The sequence below is a fragment of the Arachis ipaensis genome, chromosome B02, assembly GCF_000816755.2.
Source record: "Arachis ipaensis cultivar K30076 chromosome B02, Araip1.1, whole genome shotgun sequence".
In the NCBI taxonomy this organism is placed as follows: domain Eukaryota; kingdom Viridiplantae; phylum Streptophyta; class Magnoliopsida; order Fabales; family Fabaceae; genus Arachis; species Arachis ipaensis.
The window spans coordinates 32,962,799-32,988,131 of record NC_029786.2 but is presented as its reverse complement, the minus strand read 5'-3'; the positions used below and the strand labels follow the sequence as shown (position 1 = coordinate 32,988,131).

At 44.4% G+C, this 25,333-nt stretch overlaps 2 protein-coding genes across 2 annotated transcripts; both read right to left on the bottom strand.

Moving 5' to 3' along the window:
• LOC107627154 lies at window positions 12,526-13,005 on the bottom strand. Its single transcript, XM_016330011.1, has one exon. It carries the CDS (start codon window positions 13,003-13,005, stop codon window positions 12,526-12,528), a length of 480 nt encoding a protein of 159 aa, XP_016185497.1.
• On the bottom strand, window positions 21,629-24,427 carry LOC107627153 (protein FAR1-RELATED SEQUENCE 5-like). Its single transcript, XM_016330010.1, has 4 exons — window positions 24,396-24,427; window positions 24,023-24,255; window positions 21,862-23,978; window positions 21,629-21,775 (listed from the first exon to the last, which is right to left on the bottom strand). The coding sequence occupies exons 1-4, from the start codon at window positions 24,425-24,427 to the stop codon at window positions 21,629-21,631; spliced, it is 2,529 nt and encodes an 842-aa protein (XP_016185496.1).

The window sequence follows — 25,333 nt, the reverse complement described above, 5'->3', positions numbered from 1 at the left end:
CCTTCGTATTCTTTGTTGATCCAAGAAATTTAGTTGGAAACAAGTTTATCCTTTATAAAGGAACATAATTTGGCATAACATTACGATACGGTAAATGAAAATAATTCCGAATGTTTATTCCGGTAGTGTAAAACTGATTTGCAAGGATAACTCGATAGACAGGTCTTTTATAACGCACCCGTAAACAGTTGCCGAAATGTTCTGGGATCATAATTTGGAAACTTTAAATGCTAACGGCGCAAGATAATTCCCTAATTTTGTTTAAATCGCTAAAATGACTTGTTTTATTTGGCTGATTTATAGGCAGAGGGGCTGAGTTATGAGTAACTCCAAACAATTCACGATAAGCAGAGAACGAACCGATGAAAGTAGATATAATAATCGTTATCGAGTTTTAATTAGCATTTCAGAAGATCAAAGGGGCGACCAAACAAACAAACCAAATAGATCATTCAGGGCTTCAGGCCTCGACAAAAAACCAAAACAACATAAAGATATCACCCATGTGCACCAGGTCAAATACCTCCGTCACTGTCTTCAATCTGCACCGGTTGAACGCCTGCCTGACGGGACAAAGATTTCTCCTTGACCTTCAAAACATTGACGACACTGTTTGCCAGGAGACGCCACTTTGAGCTTTCCTCCATCATTTTGCTTGCTTTGTCATACAGTCGGCGAGCGGTCGCTTCAGACTGTTGCAAGGCCCTACGAAGCAACTTTTTCTGCCGGCGCCGTGCCTTCTCCTCTTCCTCCAGTTGATCCTTCTTTTTCTTCAACTTGACCATTAAGGCTAACCTCTCGTTATTGACCTCAAAGAGTTCATCTGAGGCTTTTACAAGCCTCTCCTCCCAAAAATCCTCCCTCCTGAGAAGTTCGGCCTCAACGAGATCACAATCCGCGGACTTTTGATCTGTACGGACGATGTTGATCAGATTGGACATCGGCTCATTCGTGAGGTCGACTGTACTAATGGTGGGGTCGATGACGGTCTCCTTTAACATTTTCTCAGAAGTACACAGTGGAGAGAGCAGTGGAGGGTGGCCGAAATAAGGAAGGGGACAAGGAAAGACAGAGAGGTGGGAGAAGGAGTTACGGCAGAGAAAGACTGGGAAAGAAGCGTTAGGAGGGATAGGATTTGTCATTAAAGGGAACGTATACATATATACTGTAACGTGGGAAGCTGCTTCGAATACTTTTTTTTCCGTAGAAAATGAGTAATTAATGTACTCCGTTTATTTTTGGGAAAATAAACGATTTATATATAAACTAGTTCGATGGAAGAAAAAAAAAGAGGAAGAGATAATAATTTAGTTACATAATAGCTTAAATTAATATTTCGCGTTAATATAGTTTTAAGTTTGTTTTTCAATTTCAATGCTCAGCTTTAATAATTACGTCTATGATCTCTTCGATTCACGTGCCAAGCCCACGGACGGAGCATCAGTTACAGTGGGCGTAAATGAAGGCGTATGTGGCAGGGTACCTGACTTATCTGGCGTATGTTTAGGAAATATTTATTTCAATTTAAATCAATTCAAACTATTACTAACAAGCAAGGAGATGAGAAGATATTGATTGTTAACCGCATCTGGATTAAACGAATTTATACTGGCTACGAAGCATAGAATATTAATCTTCCGAATCAATAGCAATCAAAATGGAAATAACTGAGAAATTTTGTTCTTTACGTGTGATACTTACTGGCGAGGAAGGATAAACCGATTAACAATTGAGGATAAACAGATTTTAATATCGAACCGATGAAAGTAGATGTAATAATCGCTACAGAGTTTTAATTAGCATTTCATAAGATCAAAAGGATGACCAAACAAACAAACCAGATAGATTATTCAGGGCTTCATGCCTCGACAAAAAACCAAAACAACATAAAGATGTCACCCATGTGCACCGAGTCAAATACCGCCGTCACTGTCTTCAATCTGCACCGGTTGAACGCCTGCCTGGTGGGACAAAGATTTCTCCTTGACCTCCAAAACATCGACGACCCTTCGGGCCAGGTCACGCCACCTTGAGCTTTCCGCCATCATTTTGTTTGCTTTGTCATACATTCGGCGAATGGTCGCTTCATACTGTTACTGTTCCCTGCGCAGCAACTTTTCCTCCAGGCGCCGTGCCTTCTCCTCTTCCTCCAGTTGATCCTCATTTTTTTTCAACTTGACCATTAACTTCAACCTCTCGGACCTGACCTCGAAGAGTTCATGTGAGAATTTTTCAAACCTAGCCTCCCAAATTTCCTGCCTCTTGACAAGTTCGGCCTCAACGAGGTCACAATCCGCGGTCTTCTCATCTGTACGGACGATGTCGATCAGAGTGGACATCGGCTGTTCTGTGAGGTCGACGGGACTAACGGCGTGGTCGGTGACAGTTTCCTTCGATATTTTATCGGAAGTACACAACGGAGAGAGCAGTGGATGGTGGCAGAAATAAGAAGGGGGACAAGGATAGACGGAGAGGTGACAGAAGGAGTTACGGCAGAGAAGAACTTGGAAAGAAGCATTAGGAGGGGGGGCTAGGGTTTGTCATTAACGGGCACGTATACATATATAGTGTAAATTGGGAAGCTGCTTCGAATACTTTTTTTCCATAGAAAATGAGTAATACTTCGTTTTTTTTTTGGGAAAATAAACGATTTATATTTAAGGAAAGATAAGGGATAACAAGTTTAATATAGTTTTAAATTTAAATTTAAATTTAAAATTATTTTTCAGTGTTTATCTTTTAAAATTACGTTTACGATGTCTTTGATTCCCGTGCCAAATCCAAAAAGGAGGCATCGGTTACAGTGGGCGTAAATGAAGGCGTATGTGGCACGGTACCTGACTTATCTGGTGAGCCGTTTTGCAGTATATAAGTTCACTACCCAGCTTTCCTTCATCGCGTCTAGTGATCCATACTAACGATGGTCCTCCTATAACCTTCCCCTTCCACCACCTATTCAATAAAGTTAAATCAAATAGGATGAAATTTGGTGCAACCTCCAAGAAAGGCAGAAGGGGAAAGAAGCGCGGATATGGGAGAAAGAAAGGGAAAGGGAAAGGGGTGCCCCCACGCGTCTGTCCGCTGACTCTCCTGCCTCGCGAAATATGGGTGAGAATTGCAGCAAGGGTTGCATCGGCCTTGATCTAGGATCTATTTAACATGCAGGCGACCTGCAAGGTGTTTTTGGATGCAGCCCGCTCATCTGCGGTGTACAATGTGGCTTCCATGGCGGAGCTACCCGTCGTGTTCGGTTATGACTTGGAGGACCGTCCTGAGGATGGGTTCCTTTATAGAAGCGCGCGCGCAGGAAATCCGGCCGCTATATTCCGTATAGGGATGAGAGAATTCTGCTGGATGGACCGACACGTCGCTGGGGTCGACACCCTGCTTGAGGCCGCCAATGCGGGTGACGTCCAAGCCTGCTACATGTGTGCGATGCTGCTACTGACGCCAGGTGTTGGGGACGAGGCAGACGCTGGCAGGGCGGTTGAAATGTATGCTAACGTACTGGCTGCTGGAAAAATCGAATTATGCAGAGAATTCTTCGGGCAGTTGTTTGCAAATCCGCAGATTGGGGTGCACCTGTCGGATCCAGGGAAGCCCGTCGTCTGCTGGTCAAGCGTCTGCCCGACCCGCGGGACCATAGGTGCAGCCAACGATTTGTCGAGTGTGTCGTGCGTCCACTGCCTTGCCGAGTTCGAGGTGTTGCATTTCTTTAGTCTGTTTACTTTCAGATGAAGCTTCGTTGTAACCAAAGTTGAATGTATTTCATTGTTAATGATTCGGGTGTTTGAGTTGGGTGGCCTTGTAAATCCCCGCTTTTGTGGACCAGATAAGTGACATATTCGAACCGATGCATATCACCGTGTTTAAACATTTAAACGGTCACACGCATAACCTTCGATAGAAGCACTATTTCATAACTTCATTAGCCAATAGGCCAAGCTGAATATTAAGAAAAAAAAAAAACAAACACATCATAAAAGTTCAATATTAGCGTTGGCCCTAAACAGTACAATACTAGACCTAAACATACATTGCCGGGGAGGGGAGGGGTCGGTTTACGGTGTCTCCATCCCGTTGTTGCACTGACCCCTAAGACCCGGGACTTCACCTGTCCAGCAAAACGTTGGCCAGCTGCCGTATGATTTCTGCCAGTTGAGTCCTGAGTTCCTGTCTCTCTCTCTCCATCTGGGATATACGGTACTCGATCGACGCAACAGCCCGTTGTATGTCCTCAATCGATTGGCTGGCTGCAAGTGATGTAACTTTGTTAGCAACGTATTGATACCGACGCAAGTGACTATTCTGTTGGATGGGCCGACAGGTCACTAGGGTCGGCACCCTGCTTGAGGCCGCTGATGCGGGCGACGTCCAAGCCCGCTACATGTGTGCGATGCTGCTACTGACGCCAGGTGTTGGGGACGAGGCAGACGCTGGCAGGGCGGTTGAAATGTATGCTAACGTACTGGCTGCTGGAAAAATCGAATTATGCAGAGAATTCTTCGGGCAGTTGTTTGCAAATCCGCAGATTGGGGTGCACCTGTCGGATCCAGGGAAGCCCGTCGTCTGCTGGTCAAGCGTCTGCCCGACCCGCGGGACCATAGGTGCAGCCAACGATTTGTCGAGTGTGTCGTGCGTCCACTGCCTTGCCGAGTTCGAGGTGTTGCATTTCTTTAGTCTGTTTACTTTCAGATGAAGCTTCGTTGTAACCAAAGTTGAATGTATTTCATTGGTAATGATTCCTGTGTTTGAGTTGGGTGGCTTTGTAAGTCCCCGCTTTCGTGGGTCAGACAAGTGACATATTCGAACCGATGCATATCACCGTGTTTAAACATTTAAACGGTCACACGCATAACCTTCGATAGAAGCACTATTTCATAACTTCATTAGCCAATAGGCCAAGCTGAATATTAAGAAAAAAAAAAAACAAACACATCATAAAAGTTCAATATTAGCGTTGGCCCTAAACAGTACAATACTAGACCTAAACATACATTGCCGGGGAGGGGAGGGGTCGGTTTACGGTGTCTCCATCCCGTTGTTGCACTGACCCTTAAGTCCTGGGACTTCACCTGTCCAGCAAAACCTCGGCCAGCTGCCGTATGATTTCTCCCAGTTGAGTCCTGAGTTCCTGTCTCTCTATCTCCATCTGGGATATACGGTACTCGATCGACGCAACGACCCGTTGTATGTCCTCAATCGATTGGCTGGCTGCAAGTGATGTAACTTTGTTAGCAACGTATTGATACCGACGCAAGTGACTAGACGTGGGGGTGTCGCAAGAACACATTTTTCGCTTACCAGATGCACCTGGTTCCGCCACGGGACTATTTCTCACCGTCGTATTGTGCCGTTCGCCTTGAACGACGAATCGATTGAACTCAGACGGCGGCGGGAGCTCGCTGCCCAGACCCGGAACAGGCGGAGTCGTCGTCAGCGTCGAATCATGCCGTCCACTGCGAACGAGTTGATTGAACCCTGACGCCGGCAGGAGCTCGCTGCCCAGCTCCGTTAAAGGCGATGCATTCACCTGGAAGTAGTCGTTCCAGGCGTTCAAGGCCTCTTGGTAACTCCGGTAATGAAGAAGCAGGTTCCGTGGAAAGCCATCCACCTGAGCCGCTGCCGTCTCGCTGTTGGGGTATATTCCGGGTATCCTCCCTCTACAGACGACGTACCAGACACCTTCTATGCGCATTGCCATCAGACTGTTAGAGGAGATCTGGTACACCCTTAAGAGGGAGAGGTGGTTAGGGTTGATGGTGGAATATACAGTTTATGAGTTTTTCTCTCACTTGGAGGCTAAGAAATGGAAGAGTAAACAAATAAAGCAACTAGAATGGTGGGGGGGGGGGTGCAATAGCAGTCGAGGTCTACTTTCATGCGGACCCTATGTTCAGGAGTAGGGGTGCAGGGACTCTAGGTTCACGAATAGTGGTGTACTTGCACCAACAAAGAACAAATTAATAACCTTTATCTTATTATTCACCACTATTAAGGCTCCTTTAAATTACTTCATTCTTGAGAATATTAGCCCCACCTAGGAAATGGGAATCCAGTTAAATACGATAAATGCTTCTTTAATCAATATAATTATTATACTATCTGAACGCATCGGTAAACAAAAATATCTAGGGAAACGTATGCGGTACTGAATCACAACCCCCCTCCCCTACCCCCCAACGACAGTATATTAAAAGCAAAATGCCACAAGGTCATTTACAAATTCATCCATCCTCCTTTTGTAATTTCCAATAATCCATCCACGAAGTCCCTCCAAATGGCCGGAAGTTCCCAAAAGGGCAAAACGAAACTAGGGTAGACTTTTCCCTGCTGGAGCCGGATCGCATAGATCTATCGGTTGCCTCATCGGAACGTGGCCGTTTGGCGTTCCTAGTTGCCGAGGGTGGTGTTCGGAACAACTTTCGCATGATGGTGTCGGTTCTTGTCAGGGGTTGAGTACTATCTCAGCCGGATCTGGGGCAACTGGCGTTCCACTAGCGATGCCAGATGCAACTTTCATGGACTGCGGGGTTGACTGTTCATCCGTCTCTCCATCGGAATCCAACAGCACGATGGTTTTCTCGGGGATTGTAGCAGCTGCGTTGTTGGTCTCCTTCTCGAGATTCCTCTGTCAGAGTGTAAGCTAAACTGGTTTAGGATAAGGGACACCAACAAGACACGTTACATACATGGCCAAGGAGTAAATCATAACCTGAACCTTTTTCACGAGACCCCTCATCAAGTCCTTGACGATGAGACCGATCTTCGGAAACGACCAGTCCTCTTCCGACTGGATCTGATCACCTTTGACCGCATTAACATCATCCGGCTGTGGAGCTTCATCTGAGGTTCGGAGGCAGCTTTGGGTCCACCGGGGAGCTATATATTATATAAAAAAGACCAAAATTGAACCAGTTATTTGTTGAAAGAATGTGTGAAGTACACCTGAGCAGAAGATTTACCTCAGATGCTTGCGGGGGCTGGGACTGCTCAACTGTATCTGCATCGTGGACCTCTTTGCATACGTCCCTACATGTACCCCGTACGTGGTTGTCAATGCGAATATTCGTCTACCATGCATATGCAACGTACTGCATTATGTTGTATTCTAAAAGTCATAAATGAAACTTGTCTAACCTGTTATGTGTGTCACCGTCGGAGCTCGAGCGTGCTTCTCCGTCGCCTATTGTTTTTCTTTTTTTTTTTTGCGTGTTTCGAATAATGGTGATATAGAAAGGTAGGTGGGTTTATTTAATTGCAAAGATCCTTGCAAATGCCGACAATTGTGTCCTCCGTTTACGGAATGTGATGCGTCTATGTTTACGGTACTCGGGTGTTGTGGGTGGAGTCACGAGTATTCGTTGTAATCGTCAAACTCGCGACAAATCTTTCACCCGTAAGGTACGTTCCTATGCGAGCTCGTTTTATGGTCTGTTCCGTATCCAAAAGTGAAAGCTCTGAGTGACACTATACTATAAAATTTCCTTTTGCAATCAATTATTCTAGGACAATTGCGGTCAAATCTATCCAAAACTATCGACAGGCTTCCACTACGGCGCTAAATTTGACCATGCCTTCCCCACCCCCTCCCCCCATTATTTTAATTGATTATATCGTAAAGGCATGGGACTGCGAGCTACATATGCAATGGGCGTAATGCTTTATTTCCTGCACCAGTACACCGTCAAAAGGCATTCGTTGGAAGATGGGACAAAGCTAAAATGGCTAATACAGTAGATGCCTTTAGCTACCCGGTTCCCTTCCCATCGTACGTATTAACCAGTTTGTCCAACGATTGTGCCATACTTGTTTAAGCATTAAAATATATACACAGTGTATTGTCCCATACCCCGAATTGACATATACACCTGCTCGTCTGCATCTACCTAGGCCCTAGGTCAGCGCGTCATAAAGTTTTGCCTCATGCGCATCACGAGGAAATTAATGGCGGATGTTGCTTTCCACTATCGTGCGCGGGTTAGTAGTATCTAATTCTCTCCCGGTTACGAGCACCGTTGCACGCGATTCAGGTTATGTTATTTTTAAGGAAAAAGTATAGGGTTTAATTTTATTTTTCGTTTTAATTTTATTGGTTCATTAACCAAAATAAATATATGAACCCTATATCATAAACTTTAAACCCTAAACCTTAAACCCTAAACCCTAAAACATAAATCATAAACCATAAACTCTAAACCATAAACCCTAAACCATAAACCATACACCCTAAACCCTTTACCATAGACCATAAACCATAAACCATAAATACTAAACCCTAAACCCTAAACTATAAACCCTAAACCCTAAACCATAAACCATAAACCCTAACCCCTAAATCATGAACCCTAAACCCTAAACTCTAAACCTTATACCATAAACCCTAAACAGTAAACCATAAATCCTAAACCCTAAACCCAAAACACTAAACCCTAAATCATAAACCATAAACCCTAAACCATAACCCCTAAACCCTAAACCATAAACCCTAAATACTAAACCATAAACCCTAAACCCTAAACCATAAACACTAAACCCTAAACCCTAAACCATGAACCCTAAACACTAAACACTAAATAATAAACCCTATAAACCCTAAACACTAAACCCTTAACCATAAATCATAAACCCTAAGCACTAAACCCTTAACCATAAATCATAAACCCTAAACCCTAAACATAAACCCTAAACCCTAAATACTAAACCCTAAACTGTAACCCCTAACCCCTAAACCCTAAACCATACACCATAAACCCTAAATCCTAAACCATAAACCCTAAACCATAAACCCTTAACCATAAACCATAAACTATAAACCATAAACACTAAACCCTAAACCCTAAACCCTAAACCATAAACACTAAACCCTAAACTCTAAACCATAAACCATAAACCCTAAACCCTGAACCCTAAACCCTAAACCCATTATCCTAAACCCTAAATCCTAAATCCTAAACCCTAAACACTAAACCCTTAACCATAAACCATAAATCCTAAACCCTAAACCGTAAAAACTAAACCCTAAACCCTAAATACTAAACCCTAAACCATAAATCCTAAACCCTAAACCATAAACTCTAAACCCTAAATCCTAAACCATAAACCCTAAACCCTAAACCATAAACACTAAACCATAAACCATAAACCCAAAACCCTAAACCATAAACCATAAACCCTAACCCCTAAACCCTAAACCCTAAACCCTAAACCATAAACCCTATACCCTAAACCCTAAACCTTAAACCCTCAACCCTAAACCCTCAACCCTAATCACTCACCCTAAACCTTAAACCATAGACCCTAAATCCTAAACCCTTAACCATAAACCATAAACCATAAACCATAAACCCTAACCCTAAACCCTAAACACTAAACCCTATACCATAAACCCTAAACCCTCAACCCTAATCACTCACCCATAAACCCTAAACCCTAATCCATAAACCCTAGAACCATAAACCATAAACCCTAAACCCTAAACCCTAAACCATAAACCCTAGACCCATAAACCATAAACCCTAAACCATAAACCCAAAACCCTCAACCCTAATCACTCACTCATAAATCCTAACCCCTAACCCTTAAACCCTAAACCCTAAACCATAAATCCTGAACCCTAAACCCTAAACCCTTAACTATAAACCATAAACCATAAACCATAAACCATAAACCACAAACCCTAAACCATAAACCATAAACCATAAACCCTAAACCCTAAACCCAAAATCCTAAACTATAAACCATAAACCCTAAACCCTAAATAATAAACCATAAACCCTAACCCCTAAACCCTAAACCCTAAACCATAAATCCTGAACCATAAACTCTAAACCATAAATCCTAAACCCTAAACCATACACCCTAAACCCTAAATCCTAAACCATAAACCCTAAACCCTTACTAATAAACCATAAATCCTAAACCATAAACCCTAAACCCTAAACCCTAAACCATAAAACCTAAATCCCAAACCCTAAACCCTAAACCCTAAACCCTTAACCATAAACCATCAACCCTAAACCCTCAACCCTAATCACTCACCCATAAACCCTAAACCCTAAACCCTAAACCCCAATGTAGAATAACATAAAGTATTATAAAATACATTTCTTTATAATTGGACATTTTTGAAATACCATGTTTATTCATTGTTTCACGGCTAACAAACAAATTACGATGTTAACATTATTATCATTATTATTATTTAGTATTAACATTTAGGAAAATTTTTAAGTGTGCCGTTATATCGGTGTTTTAGTTATTTTTAATCGTTGATCTTAATTATAAAAAATATATATATATTATTATTATTATTATTATTATTATTATTATTATTATTATTATTATTATGTCTAGAGTCTATTTCTTTTTTCCGTGATTTGTAAATTAATATTTATTTGTTCTATTTTTTTCTTTCGTTCATTGGCTAAGCCCGTTAACACTATCCAGATTATACAGCCCCACCCATCAATTCCCATATCCTCATCTTATAATGCATCAAACCCAGGTGAGCCGAAGGAGCGACAGTAGTGGGAGAAGACAACGTGAAGGAGGACGAAGAGCAAAAATAAGGTTCCTGTATGGTCGGGCCTCATCTGCACCGGGTTCGGGGACTGGGTTGGGACTCGGGCGAATTACTTCTGTTGTCTTGGTTCGGGGCGGACTACTGGCCCAGAACCGCATCCAAAAAAAAAAAGCTTTACATGGTATTGTTGCAGGACTCTTCCATGTTATTTGAATTTAGAATAAATCGAATTTATTGTTACATAATATCTCGAAATTCCTTGAAAAATGATGTTTCATATTTTTTTGTATTTAAGGGGTATTTACGTTTCTTGATGTGACGTGAGTGACTGCTCAACTCTACCCGTGGAACAAGATGGTCAGACCCATCATGATGCCCAACTCTACGCGCTCGTCAACTATACAATACAGCAAATGTGAGAAAGTGTATACTATACGCTTCCCTTAAATGCTTACTCGATTGCCATTGTTGTGGATAGTCTAACTCACGACATTGAAAGGAAAAAAATAGGGGAAAAGACAAGCAAATTCGGATATGGAAAATCAGTTTTCGGATTTGTTGGCTGACATGGGTGACCAGGTCTTTCCAGACGATCTTTTGATGGAGATTTTCACTCGAACAGACCCAAAGACGGCGGCGAGATGCAGAACCGCAAGCACAACCTGGCGTGTCCGACTGTCTTCCGACAGATTTAGGAGAGACAACACGCTCGCAAACATTAGGAAACACCGTAAGGTGTTGCTCCAGATTGGTGACCCGGAGACATATGGTTCAAACGAATCTTTCTACATTGTGGACTGTGTAGACGGAGGAAGAGTAGCCGCGCCAATGCCAGAATAACTGGGTCCCGGCGGATGGTGGACTGTTATCGGCTCCGATTGCAGTGTGATTTGCGTGTAGTATAGCACGACTGGTCCTGATTTGAGACTCCTATTATGGAACCCGCTGCTGCGAGTCGCTCGTCAACTGGACGATCCGGCCGACAAACTACTTAAACAAGTCGTCATCGGATACGCATTTGGATACCGGGCGGGAACTTACAATTACTGCGTCGTCCATATGTCAAAGAGGCATATCCTAGACAGGTTTTTGCATTGCAATGTTTTCAATTCCACAGAGGGAAGCTGGAAACACGCGTACATAAACGATCAGCGTCTCACTCACCTCGATGAGGGCTCAGCGTTCCACCTTGGTAAGGCCGTGTGGGTCAACTGGGGTGGATGTGGTTTGATGATTGCAACGCATGTGGTCGTGTTGGATGCAGCCACCTTTCTTCTGACCAAGATAAGGATAAACCGTTGCTCAATTCAGCACGTGCAAGCGATGCGTGTGCTCGACGGCATCCCACACCTGGTCGGCTATGAATGATCCCCGCACGGAGGACTGTTGACCATATGGTGCAAGATTGACTTGGAATCGATGTGCGTCATCCCGTTCATCAAGCTAGGAGTTGCCAGTCAGTATGGCGTTCGATGGAATCCTGTGACGATCATGGGTGATCGTATGATCACAGTGCACGAAAACAATCGCAAACGGGCAATAGGTACTAACGGTGGTTTTCTGACAGAGATTTCGTTGGATCAGATTAATTTTGTTAGCCGACACAGATTCACCGCATTCAAAGGTGAGTGGCCGAGTGACATGTACCTTCAGCGCGTTATAATTGTGGGGGTGAGTTTACTAGTTCCTTGATGGAGCGGCCGCTTGTGTGATTCAATCGCATATGCGGCAAGTAGGCTGTCACTCCGTAAATCCGTCGCGAGTACGTATGGACCAAGTGTAATCGTTGTTTGTATTCCGGGTATTTTAAAATTATGCTTTTCGAATGGATTGATGTGTATCGTGGTTTATTATACTTAGTAGAATGCATACGGGAAATGAAAATTATCCAATTAGATTGAAAACATAGTGCCAATGCACTCAAATCCACGCTACAACTAAGGCTAAACAAATCGTTTGATTTAATTATGTTTTCCAGTCGTGAACATAGAAAAAAAGGCTCAACTAGCGACTTTGATCGGAAAGAAAACCAACAAAACGATCACGGATATCAGCACGATGATCACAACCCCACGCTTCCTTGTCGTCGCGACACTCGCAAGCATGTTGTCTTCCATGGCCATAGAGGCTGCAACGGTAGCCTCGAGCTTTGCCCTTGTTTCATGCACACTCTGTTGCAAACGACGCAGCTCGTCTAGGAGTTCCTGTCTTGTCTTCTTCAACTCAGTGTTCTCGCTTATAATGCCCTCGTTCGTTTCCAGAAACCTGCGAATGACATCAGAATAACGAGCCGGGGGCTCTGGATCGTACCACTGAAAGAACGAGCATTTCCTGGTGGTTTCGTACCCAGAACATCCATAAAACCTTCTGCCTGGATAGTCACATTTCCAAGCGGTTCTGATTGGCGACCTCACGCCACAGTGACAGCGAGGCATCAGTGCATCAACGGAGGACGAGCTTATGGAAGAGGATCCCTGCATTGTGTGTTCAATAGTTCACGGGGAGAGTGAAAGAGGGGCTTTTGAAATAGCAGTGCGCAACGAGGGTTCATATTCACCTCTCTGCCAATGGCACCATGTCCTCACATCCCAACGGTCTTCTTGTTAACTGACACCTATGACGCCAACTTGGCACGGAACGGTCGATTAAAGCCCCCAGCCCCAGGGTGGAGGCATCTTTCCCCATGGAGTTGTTAGCTAACGATTCAAACAATTAACATTGAATATGTGGCCTGTTGTATCCGTTTGGTATAATCTTTCTCTACGAAAAATGGTATGGAAAAAAAATAATTCATATGTATATATCTTGTACGATACGGTTGCATCCGGGTCTATTGTTATTCCTTGAAAAATGATGTTACTTAATGAGTTGTTTCATATTTTTTTGTGTTTAAGGGGCATTTACATTTTTTTGATGTGACGTGAGTGACAGACCCATCATGATGCACAGCTGCGGGCCAGACCGCTACAATCTAGCAAAAGTGAGGAAGTGTATAGTACATGCATCCCTTAATTGTTTACTCCGTTATGTTCTAGACGGTCTAAGACACGACATTTAAAAAAAAAAAGCAGAGAAGGAAAGCAGCTTAGATTATGGCAACTCAATTGGCGGAGTCATTGGGTGAGATGGGTGACCAGGTCTTTTCGGACGATATATTTATGGAGATATTCACCCAGACAGACCCGAAGACAGCAGCGAGATGCAGAGCCGCAAGCACTACTTGGCGTGTCCGACTGTCATCCGATAAATTTAGGAGGGACAACACGATCGCAAACAGCGGAAAACACCAGAAAGTGTTGCTCCAGATTGGTGACCAGGAGACATACTGTTAAAGAGTATGTTTTTGTCTTGTGGACTGTCTAGACGGAGGAAGAGTACCCGCGCTAATGCCAGAATAGCTGGGTCCTCGCGGATGGTGGAGTGTCATCGACTCCGATTACGGTATGATCTGTGATCGGTATAGCTGGGCTGGTTTTGATACGGGACTGATGATATTGAACCCACTGCTACGAGTGGCTCGGCAACTGGACAATCCGGCAGACACCCTATGGAAACAGGCCGTTATCGGATACGCATTTGGATATCGGGCGGGAGCTAAAAATTACTAGGTCGTCCATATTTCAAAGAGGCATCTCAAAAATAGGTTTTTGCACTGCAATGTTTTCAATTCCGCAGATGGAATCTGGAAACAGGAGTACATTAACGATTTGCGTCTCACTCACTTCGGAGCGAGCTCAGTCTTCCACCTTGGTAAGGCCTTGTGGGTGAACTGGGGTGGACGTGATGCCACGGTTGCAATGCATTTGGTCATTCTGGATGCATGAAACCTTCTACTGAACAAGATTAGGATAAACCGTAGCTCAATTCAGCACGTGTAGGCGATGCGTGTGCTCGACAGCATCCCACACCTGGTCGGCTATGAACGATCCCCGCACGGAGGACTATCGACCATATGGTGCAAGATTGACTTGGAATCGATGTGCGTGGTCCCATTCATCAAGCTACGAGTTGGTGGTCAGTTGGGTGTTCCATGGAATCCTGTGACAATCATGGGTGATTGTATGATCACAGTGCGCGAAAATATTCATAGACGGGCAGCAACAGGTGCTAATGGTACTTCTGTGACGGAGATTTCGTTGGATCAGATTAATTTTGTTAGCCGACACAGAGTCACTGCATTCAAAGGTGAGTGGCCGAGTAACATGTCCCTTCAGCGTTCTTTAATTTTGGGGGTGGGCTCGTTAGTTCCCTGAAGGAGCGGCCAATTGTGTGAGACGATCACGTATATCTGAACCCTTTTTTTATTTTAATATTAGGTCTGTATTGGTGTAATCAATCAAAATTCCAAAAAAATTGTATTTAACATCTTTGTTTCAATATAAAAAAAAAATCAGCCTTACCACTATTATAAGTTATTGATTCTTATCATTTTGGATTATTAACTTTAACGCGTCATTATTAATTTATTATGTAGAATAAATAATAAGAAGAAAATAGGTTGTTCCCATTGCAACTTTTTTTTTAATGTTGGATCTGTATTCGTGTAATCTATCAAAATGTCTTAAAAATTGTATTTAACATCGTTGTATCCGTTTTTAATTTCTTTTAATTAAAAAAAATAAAAAATCAAAACGTCAATTACGTTTTCTTATTTTCAATTAAGAAAGAGTTACCTAGGCAAAATGGCAGAGCCGTTTTAGGAAAAATATAAATCTTTTATTTTTTTAAAAAAAAAACAGCATTAACGTTTTGTATTTAATAAATTTAAAAATTATTTTCACATACCAAACGGCAGTGACGTTTTATGTCATTTAAAAAGTATAAAAAAAATCAGCCCATTGGCCTTGCACTTCCCGTAATAATAACAATGTTAAATGTTCTTAGTAGAATTTTTGTCATTTTGCGTATTAAGTTTTTATCCTTTACATGCCACACAATTAAATTAAAATAGATTTTAATATCGTATCGCCGTGTGCAGACGCTACTGATCTCATGCAATGGCAGGTCACCTTTTGCTATGTTAGGAAGCACTTTGCAAAGGCTTGAATATTGGACGGCACCCGAGGTTGCCTAACCAGTGCAATTTTAAACGCATGTGATGCATCCTGGCTCGATGGAGCTGACCGTCTTCATACTTCAAGAAAGGTGTTTGCAGACCCAACTTTTTGACCGGGCAATAGCTAGCCGATTCTATCCTCTTCACAAATCAAGCCATCGCCAAAACACAACCATCCCCACGCACAACCAACACGGACCAACCCATCGGATGCCGACGACCGATACTGCAACGAACAATGGCCGATCATGGGACACCCGCTGCATCCAACAACATGAACGACGACACTGCCCAGGTACGGTTGTGGTGCATTGGCCGGTTTTGACTTTTTATTTACTTATTTTTTTAAGTTATGCTTATGCTGCTCACGATTCTAGTGAGTTAGTTGTATACCACAAACGTACTAACAAGCGCCCAATGCCAGGAGGATCAGAGAATACCGGGCCCAAACGACAACACCTCAAATGATGCGTTGCTGGAAATAATGAGAGAGGTGCTCGAGAACACAAAGGTTGGTAACACCCGTCTCAATTTCCGTTCTAACTGTTTCGGTAAATCCAACCATCTGACAGATTTGTTACGATTTTCCATGGAAGAACACGCAACGCCGAATGGACAGGGTCGAAGCGGAAATGGTGACGATTCAGTTGTTGGTGGGCGGTCTCAGAGAGCCTGTCACCCAGGCGCAAAAGGGACCTGCGGATAAAGTCAACGCAACGTCCGATGGAAACCGAATTGAGAAACGAAGACTACCGGTCGTCGACAGGAAACACATGCACAACCCGATGTCATGCGCCTCCATTCCCAACCGTAGACAGTTGATGCTTCTAGGAACGATGAGGAAGAGACTGCATCAGTCGTCGACAAAAAGCAGTGGCGGAGACGTCGACATGTCTGTTTACGATGATGACGACGATCAGAAACGGGCCATGTACCCAAAGATGTGCAGGTCAAACACGCACGGCGTCGAACATGGGCCTAAGGGTGGCAAGGCCACATGCTTCTTCACTCGATTCAAGGAAAAGGTATACGGGGGTAACCGGGGGACTATATCGCCCCAACGGAGCAATAATGCAGACAACCCGACAGGGCGCAATGGACTGCAGCCAACGCAAAACAGAAAAGGCAGTTTTCCCTTTAACACGGTGACATCATCCGACGAGAGCTCATCGATGCCGGAAAGCAGCCACGGACGGACAGCCGACACCTATAAGCAGATTCCGCGACGACCCCCGTCAAACTTGACCAAGAAGGGAACAAACACCACCAACGAATGGCCAATCTCTCAGCACGAGATGGACATCTGTAAGTACGTCTACGACCATCATGCCGACCCCACGTAAGTATTCTATCTGAACATCAACGCCTGAATCTGCCGTGTGGCGTCATTAGTGTCGGAGGACCGTAGTTAAATTGGGCTAGCATGTGTAACATCTTCCATTTGTTGACCGCACAGGGAGATCGTTGTACGCGTCGGGTCGCAACATGCAACTCGTTCTGACATGGGATGCCTGTTAGACGGACGACAACCAATCCCGAAGGCACGTAGCAATCCATCGTATCCTCTTCGAATTAATGGATTTTTTTCCGCTGACCCGGGTTTATTATTTCCATGCGAAGTCTGATTTTTTTTGTTGGTTATGATTTGCAGATAATGGAGTTGATCACGATCATGGTCGCATCGGAGGGAGAAACCGATAGAGATCACCCTCGAGCGGTATGGTGCTTGCATCTGAATTTTATGGTACACCCAAATCCTAATTCGGTAGTTTATTTGAATACATATCTATGATTTAACGTTCTCTGTTTTAACATGAACCATGTACCGTTGACATGCACGGTGACTTGTTTGAATCTCTGAATACTCTCTGAATAACCAGGCCGATGTAATGGACGGTGTCCACCCAGAAATTTTGGCGCAGCGATACGGCAATGACCACATGCACCCGACGTAAGACCTACGCCTTCTAAGCTACCGACCGATAAGATTCTTGTACGCAAGTTCTGAACCTGGGCGGACTGAATTATGACTCTCTTATTGTATTCGGCTTTTTCCATCAATCACAGGTCTATATGCTAGTACTGGAAGAAGACTGTGACAAGCACTGGTTCTTGGCTGTGGTTGACCTGTCGGAGAAGCAGGTCTTCCAATTTGACACGAATGCAACTAAAGAATCAAAGGCAAGAAGGAGACGTGTCATACAATGCATGGTAAGTGACGCACATAGGTTAATTTAGCGTCCTATCCGAATACGCTAATCTTTATTATCTTGGCGAATCTGTGCCAGCTGACTGCGCTGGATGGAATCATTGCAACTGACGGGTATAAAAACTCACGCTCTAAGAGCGCTCCCGAGTTTGCCAGTTTGGACATCATGGCCGCACCGGGAGTGCCAAAAACCAGCAGCAGTACAGACTCTGACATTTGGGTCATGCAGTGGATAGCAATGGGACGGAGGTTCACCCACGCGGTGTTGCCAATTGTAAGTTAATGCATGCATACAGGTAGAATGCAATTGCAATGTGTGTCTCTAATAAACGCCGCATTGACCATTGCAGCTGGACGAAGAGAAGATCAGGATCAAAATGGCAATTACACTGCTAATGGGAAGATGCAATGAGAAAAGTGGTTCATTGCTTGCGAAGACGGCGGAAGCGGCCAAGACGGGGGAACCGTGTCTAAGAAACGTGTGAAGGGGCCGAATACAACGTTTTTTTTTCATGCATTGCAAATTTATGTTATCGTATCATGGATGGACAGTCTTCGTGGGCTGATTATATCATGGGCCATACATCTTAGGGCCCTACATCTTATTACTGTTATTGTATCTTTATGTGGGGCCCCTTTATGTTATATAATGTTATTTTCCAGCATGCATCTTCGTTGAGGATGATCGGCCGTGTCATCGCCACCATGCATTAAGTTTTTCAAGTCTTCCGAGCTTCTGTCGGAGGTGGAGTTGACATGGGCGGAGCGAGGAGTTTTGCCTTCGATGAAGAGGAGAGTAGCTTCGATTAGGGTCGGGCATTAGGGGTTGGGTCGCTATGCGAGTTCGGTTTTTGGGTTTTGGGTCGAGTCAGTTTCTCTGGCCCAACACCAAGTAAAAAAAAATGTTATTTTCCAACATGACAAAAAAAAAACAAAGTTATGTTCCAGGAAAAAAAATTTAAAAACCGTAAATATACAAAAAAATGTAATTATGAACAACTTACTTGCTTCCATCGCCTACATCAATTCGTCCATCCATCGCCAAGGCAAGGCTGCCAATACGAAGTGACTATTCACTAACCCACGCAATGGAATGGATGATAACATTAGATTAAGGCTTTGTTTAAATCTTGAACTCATTCGGTGGTTAGCACTTTTTTTGAAATCCGATTATTGCCCTTGGTAATTGCACCAACATTAATTCCTCATTAATGCTCAGTCTAATCAGGTTTAATGGTTATTTATTAAAAAAAAAACTTAAAAAGGCGGGAGTTGTTTCGCCTATTTAACGCGCGTACGTTTCTCAGTTACCAAAAAAAAAACGCAAACTTTTCGAAGAAGGGAAGCCATTGTTGGAGTCTCAAAAGCTTCCGGCAGTAAAGAACCGGAAACCATCAAAGAAATCACAGCCGAGGTATCACAATGCCGACGCTCGCTGATTTCCGCTTCTTCAGATTCATAATCCCCAACACGGAGAATCAATTTATAAGTTTTCAGTTTTTTTTGTTCTACTACCCTATCCCCAAGGCCCGCATGCAAGCCCACATCAATATCGATTTCTTACTCGTGCAGAGAATGCCGGCGCACTTCACCAACGTTGTCCAGGAAAACATGAGCAACGCCGTCGAGGTAAGCACCACAAATGGTCAGTCATGGAGCATCTCGTGGGTTGTCGAGGAGGAGCATCCGCATCGAATCATCTTCACCGGAGGGTGGCGAGCCTTTTACGAACACTACCATCTTCAAATCGGTAACACAATGCTATTTTCGTATCACCAACCAAAGTTTTTCTATGTGGTCATCCATGACACAAGATACTACGAGATCAACTATGGAAGGTAACAAGATTATTCTAGCGGGATTTCTGTATGCACTCGGCTAAGGCGTTTGTTTTATGTTGTTTTACGTTGTACCAGAAACTTGCGAAACAGAAGTCTTCCAGCAATACCCGCACATGGCAACTATACAGTCCAGTTCTTCACGATAATCCTGGTGAACGACCCTGATACACTGGTATAGACGCCAATTTCAATTCCTTTACTACCTGCAATCATCAATCCATCCATGTGTGACACATTGTAAACCTTTTTTTTTTCACCATCCGCTACAGATGCTCCCGCTACGGTTCTCGTGGGATTATGACCGGTCCCTACCGCGACCTCTGACCCTAACCACTCCTACAGGACATCGTCATCGCGTGGGCTAGAATATGGAACCTAATGGAAGGATCGTGCTTCATGGAGGATGGGACGCTGTCTGGGAACACTACGGCCTAAGGGATCAGTGGCTGGTGCTGTTCCGTTATCACGAAGTTCAAAACACCATGTATGTCATGTTCTTTAACGGTCATACAATGGAAATCAACTACTTGGCCCATGCCGAGCCGGGGATGGACTCCACTTGTATAAGCTATCCGACGGCCCCCAATTCAAGGCACATAGCCGATGGGTTCAGATCAACCAATCCCTTCTTTGTCAGTCCAATCGTGCACAGACTAGCAACCCGTTTTCTCGTAAGTCTCCCGACAGTTATTTTTGAAGGCAACTATTTCCGGTGCTATTGTTCTATTCAATTATTTCATTGCTCTCACCCTAAAAAATATGTCCTCGTTTTCAGCCGAATGTCCCCCCTCTGCCGGGAGTATACGAGGATAGCCCAATTTCGATTACCAACGAGAGGGGCGCGTGGACCGTTCAGTATACGCACTATATCGGGAGGACGAACGGATATTTTGGAATGGGCTGGTGTGCCTTAGCAACTGCATGCCAACTAAGACACAGCCATGTGTGTGTCTTCGAGCGGCTGGCGCCGCAGGACTACTGACTGCATATATATTGAGAACTCCTATATCCTAAACACCCCCAGCCACCGCCCCCCAACACAATCCAAGTAACTAGATCGGTCCATGGTGTTTTCTTGCCTCAGTTTGTCAAATACAATGATGCAAGCTGCATGTTCATACATCTGTATCTTTAATCTACATTATATTTCCAGGCATACAATTCTACCTTGCCCTCATTAACTTATGCTTCAGATGATAAACACGATAATCGTTTCTGTTGTTAATGTGCGCATAGCATTGCAAATAGACTGATCTCCCAATATTAGAAATGTATGTCAATTAGTGCCTGTAAAGTTTGAATGTAATTTTAAGATGTGTAGCTTGAATGTAATTCGATTCACTTCACCTACTTTTTGTATGTTTGAATTTTGAATTTTGAAACTTCACACTGATTTGTTAATACCCTAAAAATGAGAATTAGTAGTGGTTGTTTATTGATTCAGAGTTGTTGCCGTGCTTCATTTAGTATTGATTCAGATTTGTTGCCGTGTTTCATTTAGTGCATTTTATTCATTACGTCCGGTGTTTTAAGCATGTGTTTTAAATTACATCCAGAAGCCAGGATCCCTTACAAAGAATTTCAAAACCGCGATTGAACCACATGCATTTTCCAACTAGCACACAAGCTAGTACAAGACGTAACTAGTTCCGAATGTCTACTGCAAAGAGGCGGACGAAGGGAGTTTTTTTAGGAGACGTCCATCTGAATATCCAGTGAACGTTACAACCAAAATATCCACATAAACGTTACATACAAAATATCCACTTACCATACATACAAAATATCCACTACACATAGAATCGCTATAAAGATGCCCCTAACTACCATGTCCGGTTCAACAAAAGGGTCGACAACGAGCGATTAATAATACATCAGGTTTGACAATGGATTTGCAGCTATTCGCATGACACCACTTCACACCTCCACTTCTTGAATCCCGATTAAAATCTGTTATATCTAGAGCACACGGTTGTGACGACTGTAGGCCCCTTTGCTCAATCGGCGAGAGACATGACTGGCACGGACGTGTTGGTCCCAGCGAAGTCGCTGTTAGCAAACCCAGCCTGCGTGTCACTATCGGAGCATTGGAATGAAGGAATCTCCGCGGTCGCATACAGATTGCCAGATAGGTTATCATAGAGCTGACACCAATATAAAAAACAAATGATTAGAACCATTTAACAAGGCAGAAATCTTAACTAGATCATCTATAAAGTGACTAACCCACCTTGTCAATGTCCATCAAATCCATGTCATCTGCAACTGTGCCAGATGACTCCATTGTGCGGCGGTCCGGACACGTCGTCCTGTTGTGTCCCACCTCCCGGCACAAACGACATCGCTGGGTTTTTTTTCCACCATGAGCACCGTTACCCTTTGTATTGCGCCTGGGTGGATTTCGCGCCAGGCCTCTGCCACCCTCAGTAGGTGGCCCCTCGGGTGGAAAACTGGTGTCCCCTGCATCTTCGTTCTCGAAGTGATTTAGCATCAGCATGGCAATGTCTCTTGCAAACTGGAACTTTTCAGTGCTGTGACATGCAATCTTGCACACTTTCCGGTACCAATCCATCAGGCACCAGTGTTGCGTCAGTTGTACAGAATCCCAAATCACGCCCATCGACTGCACCGCCACAAGTTTTGTATCCTTGGTCCTTCTCGACAATATCAGAGACCTCGGGATCTCATGAACATTGTTAAGAACAAGCACCGCAATTATATGTTCGCAGGTGACTCCGAAACATTCTATTCTTATGCACGTGCATCGGGCCTCCCTCATATCAGACGTTGCAACAACACGCCAATCCTTTCCCGGAGTGCCATATCGAGAGACGGTGTGGATAAAATAGGAACCGTTGTCTTCAGAGTCAACCACCCTCATTGCACAGGCCCTATCAAGAATGGGAACAAACAAATAGAATATTGTACGAGTGTAGTTATCGGCTGCACTCCGCTCCAGCTGTTTCAGGTTTGTGCTCATAACAGGGTCACCCTTTGCACACTCGAAATCAGCCTCCACCTCCTTTGCACGCACGAACATCAAGCATCGATGGAAATGATGTAAAAACTCAGTGTAGCTGTATCGAGACTTAACATACCGTGATATCACAGCGTGCAAGCCCTCGCACCTTGATGTTGTTCGAAATCCGGCAAAGAACTTTCCCCGTATGTGTGTTGTGGCCCAACTGTGCCTTCTCTCGTACATGTCCTGTACCCATCTTTTATCGGCGACGCCAAATTTCTCAACCATCTCAAACCACTTTCTCTGGAATGTTCGGACCTCATAGTCGCCAAGCATGCAATCCCTAAACATCCTGGTAAATTTGGGCTTTCCGATGTTGCTAGTGGCGTTTCGGAGTAGATGCCAAGCGCAGAGTCGATGGTGAGCCTCTGGAAAAACTTGCTCAATCGCAGACTTCATTTGCCTGTCACCGTCGGTTATTATGGAAACGGGAGCCTTCCCTTTCATTGAAGTTTGCAACTGTTGAAGCAGCCAGACATAGGTCTCTTCTTTCTCGTCTGCCACCAGTGCAGCGGCAAAGACAACCGTTTGGTTGTGGTGATTCACACCGGAGAATACTACAAGAGGTGAAAGGTAAACATTTTTCTTGTACGTTGCATCAAATGCAACCACGTCTCCAAACACCTGGTAATCAATTTGGCTCGTGCCGTCACACCAAAACAAATGTTGCAACACGCCCTCACCGTCAACAACTTCCTTGTAGTATAGTGCTGGATCATTTGTCTTGCACTCTCGGAGATACCTTAGACACGATTCCGCGTCTAGGCCACCCTCCCTTCGTTGCTTCGCATTTACATTGTGCATGTCCCTTGTTGTGTACGGGACATTATGATACCCGCCGGCTAGGCTCGCCATAAAACCGTGGATTCGGGAGACACCAATGCCCCCTTTGCGCATGTCGTTCATCTGCTCGATGTCCGCTTCGCTCATCTTCCGATGGCCTGGGAGCATGGAAGAAAATCGCAACTCAAGAACGTGGTGGTTATGCGCGTTTGAAAAGTACACAACGTGCCAACGTCCTGATTCATCATCCATGCGGAGTAGCATCCTTGCAGGGCATCCACACCGTGTCTCGGCCCTCGGCCTCTTTTGCCGGTTAGGCATCGAGTAGAACTTTGGGGATCGGAACCCTTGTCGGTGGCACACGAACTCCTGACGTATCCTTACTTCGCCGCGTTTTTCGCTTCTGGAACGTCTCGCGCCGGAGCCATGGTGCTTTGCATATTGCTGGTAGAACTCAAATGCAATGTCAACATTTGCGAAATTAAACCGGAGAACATCCTCCTCACTCAAGCTCAAAAAATCAATCCAACCTATCGACTCCACTGAATCAATAGCGTAAAACTCGTCTTCCGCATAATTGTGAGACATTCCTCCGGCGCCGTCCAAACTGTCTTCCAATTCAACCGCATCCCATTGTCGACATCGGCCTCTGCATGATGGTCGTGTTCTGTTTCATCTTCCTGAAAGTCGTACTCGTCCGACTCCATCCCTACAGAGCCTTCGCCCTCAAACGATCCAACTCCGTGGTCTGCTCTGTCAGACATTTCTGCTTCATCGGCAATGCGCACGCCCCCAGTGGTATCTTCATCCCCGGCAACCCTGTGCCAAACAGTAACAATACGGTAATTTAGCGAAACACGCAAAATTGGGGGATGTCCTCCAAAGAAAATTGCAGTCCTATGATGAAGAAAAAGGGGGATATTTGTAAATCAAGTGAAGGGTGATAATACAACGGGTACCTTCTTTCCATTGATGGAGATGGCGAAGCCATCAACTGCCGAAGACAACCGACAATGCAAATCAGGCTCCGTCGTCGTCAGAGGTGAGGCTGTTTGTGGGCTTGGATCCGCCTGAACAGACTCGTTAACACTGAACACTTTCTCAATCCCAAGGAAAAATAGCGTATCGTGGTTCAAGATCTCCGAATCTCGTCGGATGAGTTGTTGGAACAAGATGCTGCCGAAATCACCGTCGGTGAGTGGTGAGGAGAAGGAGTTAAGCTGAGTCGGGAAGAGAAGGAGTTAAGCTGAGTCGGGAGGAGAAGGAGTTAGCGGCGGTGGAGTCAATGGAATGGACGGTGCGATTGCGACGGAGCCACGGAGGGGAAGGGGAGGAAGAGAACCTGGGCTGGAGGAGGAAGTTAGCGGTAGTAATAACCTGGGCTGGGTTAGTTGTTAACCAAATGCTGGGTGTCCAACTAATTCTGACCATTAAGTTAAGTGTATTCATTTTAAAAATTCTAAAAGTGACCCCCCTAACTTATACGAAATTGTGGAAAAGACCCACCAAAAATATGCATTTTTATTCTTGCCTCATTCGGCTGACCGGTGTGCCAAACATGAAAATGGTGTTTCGGTGCGCTATGTATACCCGCGTACCGAATCCGTGCCCTTGCTTCAATTATGGTATTATAGGGCATGAAAAGAAAAACTGTAACAGACCCTTAGAGATGACTTGCTGGGATCCTTCTAAGCCCAAATACACAGCTAAGTTAAGCACTGACGACCACTGCAAAAATGGAGGGAAGAATGGCAGCAGGTGCCAAACGAAGAAGAAGGAGCGCGTGGGGAACCAAACAAGGGAGATGAGAGTAGAAAGAACCAAGGAACTGAGGAGAGCAGCAATGACCTCTGGATAATTGAAATATCCGAGGAAGAAATGACATTAGGAAAAGCTA

Coding starts and splice junctions, on each gene's coding strand:
- LOC107627153 (XM_016330010.1), bottom strand. CDS start 24,427: ATGGCTTCGCCATCTCCATCAATGGAAAGAAG. Junction 24,256..24,395: donor TCTCCATCAATGGAAAGAAG/GTACCCGTTGTA, acceptor TGTTTGGCACAG/GGTTGCCGGGGATGAAGATA. Junction 21,776..21,861: donor ATTTGATGGACATTGACAAG/GTGGGTTAGTCA, acceptor TATTGGTGTCAG/CTCTATGATAACCTATCTGG.
- LOC107627154 (XM_016330011.1), bottom strand. CDS start 13,005: ATGCAGGGATCCTCTTCCATAAGCTCGTCCTCCGTTGATGCACTGATG.